This window comes from Propithecus coquereli, unplaced genomic scaffold (assembly GCF_000956105.1).
Source record: "Propithecus coquereli isolate 6110/MARCELLA unplaced genomic scaffold, Pcoq_1.0 Scaffold709, whole genome shotgun sequence".
NCBI lineage: Eukaryota > Metazoa > Chordata > Mammalia > Primates > Indriidae > Propithecus > Propithecus coquereli.
The window spans coordinates 297,030-302,906 of NW_012153163.1; the positions used below are offsets into that span (position 1 = coordinate 297,030).

The following is a 5,877-nucleotide window of genomic DNA, read 5'->3' on the forward strand; positions in this document are numbered from 1 at the left end:
TGAGCAAGAGCGAGACCCCGTCTCTACTAAAAATAGAAAGAAATTAATTGGACAACTAAAAATACATAGAAAAAATTAGCCAGGCATGGTGGCGCATGCTTGTAGTCCCAGCTACTCGGGAGGCTGAGGCAGAAGGATTGCTTGAGCCAGGAGTTTGAGGTTGCTGTGAGCTAGGCTGACGCCACGCCACTCTAGCCCGGGCAACACAGTGAGACTCTGTCTCAAAAAAAAAAAAAAAGACATATCAGTAAGTATGTTCATGGACATCTATAGAATATTATTCAAACCTTAAAGAGGAAATTCTTAAAATTAAATGGGCTGGGTTTCTTTTGTTTTGTTGTTCTTATTTTTCTGATTGGTGCTGGGAGTTGTCATCACGTTGGCCCTTTTTCAGAAACTGACCTCTTTTACCACAATGAATTTAATTTAATAAAGTTAAAAATTCCATTGCCATTTCAAACAAAAATTATATTTAAATCACTCATAATCTAAGCATTCAAATCTGCCCAAAATATCACAAATCACCTAAGCTGCAACGGCCATATGTGTTAACTTCTTCTAAATTATAATAATGAATATCATATTATTGAAATCCATATAGAATAATATATGCTAGTATATTCATTTTAAACTAATATCAACAGCTCATACTTAGTAATAAAAAATAAAGCCTCAGGTCGATGATGAGTTGGCATGTATTCTGAATCTAAAGTTGATTATTAGCTGGGCGCGGTGGCTCATGCCTGTAATCCTAGCACTCTGGGAGGCCGAGGCGGGAGGATCACTTCAGCTCAGGAGTTCGAGACCAGCCTGAGCAAGAGCGAGACCCCGTCTCTACTAAAAATAGAAAAAATTAGTAAGTCAACTAAAAAAAAAAATAGAAATAAAAAATTAGCCAGGCGTGGCGGCTCGCGCCTGTAGTCCCAGCTACTCAGGAGGCTGAGGCAGGAGGATCGCTTGAACCCAGGAGTTTGAGGTTGCTGTGAGGTAGGCTGACGCCACGGCACTAACTCTAGCCCAGGCAACAAAAGCGAGACTCTGTCTCAAAAAAATAAATAAATAAATAAAGTTGATTATTAGTACTTTAGCTCTAGAATTACTGAGACCTGAAAAAAAAAAGCCTCATATTTAAACTATAAAAAAGCAACTCACAGGTAATCCAAAAAAGCCAACATTGCTTGTGTTATACAAAATATGCATGCAAAATTTTTACATCACTTCTATTAATAATTTTGCTTTAGCATATTCTGGATTTAGTATGGCACTGCAGTTTAAAGTAGTAACACATCCAAATTATTCATTAATTAACTAGGTAACCATTTCACAAGAGAAGGAGAAAGTTTATGAAAATTAAAAAAGATGAGACTAACTCTACTTACCTCCGTACAACTTCTTTCCACCCTTCTTCTCTTTTTTGGCCCCTTTTAGGGCTAGTGAGATTCAGCTTTATGTTTGGAGAGCTTAATGGCAATGACACTGACTTGTAGCTTGTTGACAAGGAATTAGGATTCACTTCACCTTCAACTCTGAGAAGAGAGAAATATCGAGTCCAATAAAAGATAAATTTTAAGATAGAAACTCAAGAGAGTATTCCTTTACAGACAAAGTTATGCTGAAATATTTCAATTAAAATTTGGCATATCAACTAATGAACAAGTCAGAAAAATAGAAATAGAGCAAGGAGATCTTACTGCTTTAGTACTGAAATGAATTCCGAGGCCAAAAATTAGACCATAATCAATAAAAATGACATAGTTAGATAAATATCAACGCATGCTAGTATTTTCAACTTCATACTATGAATCTTATAAAAATTTCTAATAATCTCACTTCCTAAGTAGAACATGATGAACATAACGTGGGTAAATTTCAGTTTTGAATATTGAAGACAGATAATGTGGTAGACTTAAATTGTTCAACACAACTTGTTCTTGGATAATGTACTTCAAATTCTTGTGCCAGGCATGAAGAAGGAAAGGTGAATGTAAAGTTAACAAATCAGAAACATTTACCGTGTTTGAGTTTTGGAAGTGGCGGTACTCATCTTTTCTTCTTGGGAATGGAGGAGTAGTGAGGGGTATCTCCTATCACTAGAGCAATTCACATCCATAGTGAAATTTAACTCTTGACTTTTACCACCACTACTACTCTCACTGTTGCAGTCTGTGCTGTCCAAGTTATCTGAATCACTATTCCCACCTGCACCACCACCTCTAGATTCTCCATTTATTTTATTTTTATCTGCCTTTTGCTGTGCTAAAGATATATGTTGTTCTGGTAAAATTAAATGTGCCGTGGGAGGGGTTTCCTTTGTTTTGTTCTTCTTATTTTTCCGATTGGTGCTGGGAGTTGTCACCACGTTGGCCCTTTTTTTCCCAAACACATTTGTGAATGTTGCAGATGTTGCAGAGATTCCAATTGTGGTGGTGGTGGTTGCACTAGGAGGTTCTATGGGAACTTCTTGCTCCACTGAAATTATCAAAAAGGATAAAAATCACACTGAGAGCCACAGATCTCAAAGCAAATTCTGACAGAATATACCTAAAAACTCATAATAATGCAGTCCTTTAGGTCATATTTTCCTTTCACCAGTAGTCACTAATAAATAAAGAAAACTTTACTATTGTTAGAATAAATACATAATATTATATTTTGATGTCTAAGTTGGTATAGAATATGCACACCATTAACATTCTTAAGATCTGAAATACTAGTCTCATAAATTAACCAAAACCACAATACAGTTTGAATTTAGGAAATTTTTCAAATAGTATTTTAGAATTAGAATTTAAGTAGAGCAAAATTATTTGCTACTACAAGCACTGCCAGAATGCACAATAAACAATTCTTTGAAAGTTATGAACCCAAGTCTTTACTGACATTTCACCCCTCTATATAGTCAAGCCTGAACCTAAGAATTTAATGAGAAACTGTGCCTCTTCATAGTTTCTAATCAGAGGAGGAAGCTGTAGAGAAGAACCGAAGAAAAGCTGGCAAACTTCTTAATCTATCACTTTTAGTATATACGTGACATTTTACACGGTGACTTAAATTACAAATGAACTTCTTCAAATTATGTACTTGCTTTCACCCTTCTGTTTTCTTGTATTAACATCAATTTATAATGTAAAACATTTAGAAATATTTACTGTAAAAGCCAGTTGTCAATTTCAGATTAAAGTAATCAAATATTTAACTGGAGTTAACTAGAGCAAAAAGCACTCAAGTTGATTAATAAAGGAGAATTTTATCAGTAATTCACATGGTTCATTTCTCACCATCTTCATCGTTCTCCTCTTCATCTTCATCCTCTGGTAGTTCTGAATTCTCTTTAGGTTTGTTTTCCTCATCTTCTTCCTGTTTCCTTTTCTGCTCCTCTTTTTTCTTTTTTCTCTTTTCTTTTCTTTTCTCTCTTTTAGCTGCAAGAGCCTGCTTTCTGCTCTCTTCTCTTGACTACAAATAAAGTAGGTATACCATTTTACCAATAATGTAGTAATTTAAAATAAAGAATGAAATGATATTTTTGTTTATGATACATGGGGCTTCCCATGGATGTCAGTCTCAAAACACATTTATAAAAGCAACAAAGAAAAAATAAACTAGACATCATGAAAATTAAAAACTTTTGTGCTTCAGAGGAATCACCAAGTAAGTAAAAAGACAACTCACAAAATAGGAAAAATATTTTTGCAAATCATACATCTGGTAAGGGACTTGTATCTAGAATATATAATGACATCTTACAACTCACTCTAAGGAAAACGATAACCTGATTACAAAATAGACTATGAAAACATGAAGTCACATACCTTAAATATATACAATTTTTATCATTTATACCTTCTTCTTTTTCTTTTTTTTTTTTTGGCGACAGTCTTGCTCTGTTGCCTGGGCTAGAGTGCCATGGCGTCAGCCTAGCTCATAGCAATCTCAAACTCCGAGGCTCAAGCAATCCTCTTGTCTCAGCCTCCCAAGTAGCTGGGACTACAGGCCTGCGCCACCACATCCAGCTAATTTTTTCTATTTTTAGTAGAGATGTGGTCTCACTCTTGCTCAGGCTGCTCTCGAACTCCTGAGCTCAAGCGATCCTCCTGTCTCAGCCTCCCAAGAGTGCCAGGATTACAAGCGTGAGCCACCGTGCCCGGCCAATAAAGTTATTTTTAAAAAATGAAAAAAGCATTTGAACAGACATTTCTCCAAAGAAAATACACAAATGGCCAAAAAGCACACAAAAAGATAGATGTTCAATATCACAAGCCATCAGGGAAAAGCAAATCAAGACCACAATGAGATACCTACTTCATACCCACTAGAATGGCTATAATCCAAGAGACAGATAATAACAACTGCTGGTGAGGATGTGGAGAAACTGGCCCTTCATACACTGTAGATAGGAATGGTACAGCCATATAGGAAAACAATCTGGCAGTTTCTCAAATGGTTAAATATGGAATTACCCTATGATCCAATAATTCCATTCCTAGGTATATACCCAAGAGAAATAAAAACATGTTTGTACAAAAACTTGTACACTTATATTCATAGCAGCATTATTCATAACTGCCAAAAATTAGAAATAACCCAGTGTCCACCAAGTGATAAGAAAATAAACAAAATGTGTTATATCTAGAGAACACAATATTTTTTGTATTTGGCAATAAAAAGAAATGAAGTACTGATTTATACTATAACATGGATGAACTCTGAAAACATTTTGCTAAGTGAAAGAAGCCAGTCACAAAAGACCAAATATTGTATGATACCATTTATGTGAAATGTCCAGAATCAGCAAATCTATAGAGACAGAAAGTAGATTAGTGGTTACCTAGGATGGAGGGACTGTAGGGAAAGAGGGGCAGGGTTTCTTTTTAGGATAATGAAAATGTTCTAAAACTGATTTGTGGTGACAAATACACAATTCTGTAAATATAGTAAAACCCACTGAGAATTGTATAACTTTAAGTCGGTGAACTGTATGGTTTGTGAATTAAATCTCAGTAAAGCTATTAAAAATACATTTATGTGGCATCTGTTTATTTGTATTATAATCTTTACAAAAGACTAATAAATTTCATTGTAAAAATATTAACAAGAGGGTCAGGGATGGTGGCTCACACCTGTAACCCTAGCACTCTGGGAAGCCTAGGTGGAACGACTGCTTGAGGCCAGGAGTTTAAGACCAGCCTGAGCAAGAGCGAGACCCGATCTCTACAAAATTAGAAAAATTAGCCAGGTGTGAAGATGCGAGCCTGTAGTCCCAGCTACTCAGGAGGCTGAGGCAGGAGGATCGCTTGAGCCCAGTAGTTTGAGGTTGCAGTGGGCTATGATGAGGCCATTGCACTCCAGGTTGGGCGACAAAAAAAAAAAAAAAAATTGACAAGAGGCTATTACAGAAATAATTATTTTTCTACTTTATAGAATTTTTAAAGCCACATTCAGAATTCTCTCCACCCTCAAGTTTTGCTAACATCTACTTGGTTAGCACCAGAAAATATGATTTTTTTTTTTTCCAGATAAGGGCACAGGTAACAGCTGCCTAGCACCATAAAAAAAAATCTGAAACAAGTAGAAAATACATCAAATTACCCATATTTCTCTGGTAATTATCCAAAAAGCCTCAACAGAAGAATGTGTCCATGGAGCCCAGTTCTTCTGGTAGTTAAGTAAAGCATTTTCCTCGAAACTGTAACTTACCATTCTGAAGCACAAATTGATTATTCTTCGAAATTTTAATTTATCTAAATCAGGGGTCGGCAAACTATGGCCTGAGTGCTAAATCCACTCTGCTGCCTTGTTTTTGTGTGGCCCAAAAGCTAAAGTTGGTTTTTTGATTTTAAATGGTTGAAAAAACTTTAAAAAAAGAATATTTTTTTTTTT

At 35.6% G+C, this 5,877-nt stretch overlaps 1 protein-coding gene across 1 annotated transcript in view; it reads right to left on the reverse strand.

Annotated features, from left to right (window-relative positions):
* LOC105824025 (ankyrin repeat and KH domain-containing protein 1-like) overlaps positions 1 to 5,877 on the reverse strand; it is a 198,639-nt gene that overhangs the window by 24,316 nt on the left and 168,446 nt on the right. Inside the window, exons 18-21 of the mRNA XM_012661359.1 lie at positions 5,695 to 5,738; positions 3,279 to 3,453; positions 2,013 to 2,469; positions 1,380 to 1,526 (exon numbers count right to left, since the gene is read on the reverse strand). Of these exons, the coding sequence (XP_012516813.1) occupies positions 1,380 to 1,526; positions 2,013 to 2,469; positions 3,279 to 3,453; positions 5,695 to 5,738 (823 nt within the window). The remainder of the gene's footprint in view (positions 1 to 1,379; positions 1,527 to 2,012; positions 2,470 to 3,278; positions 3,454 to 5,694; positions 5,739 to 5,877) is intronic.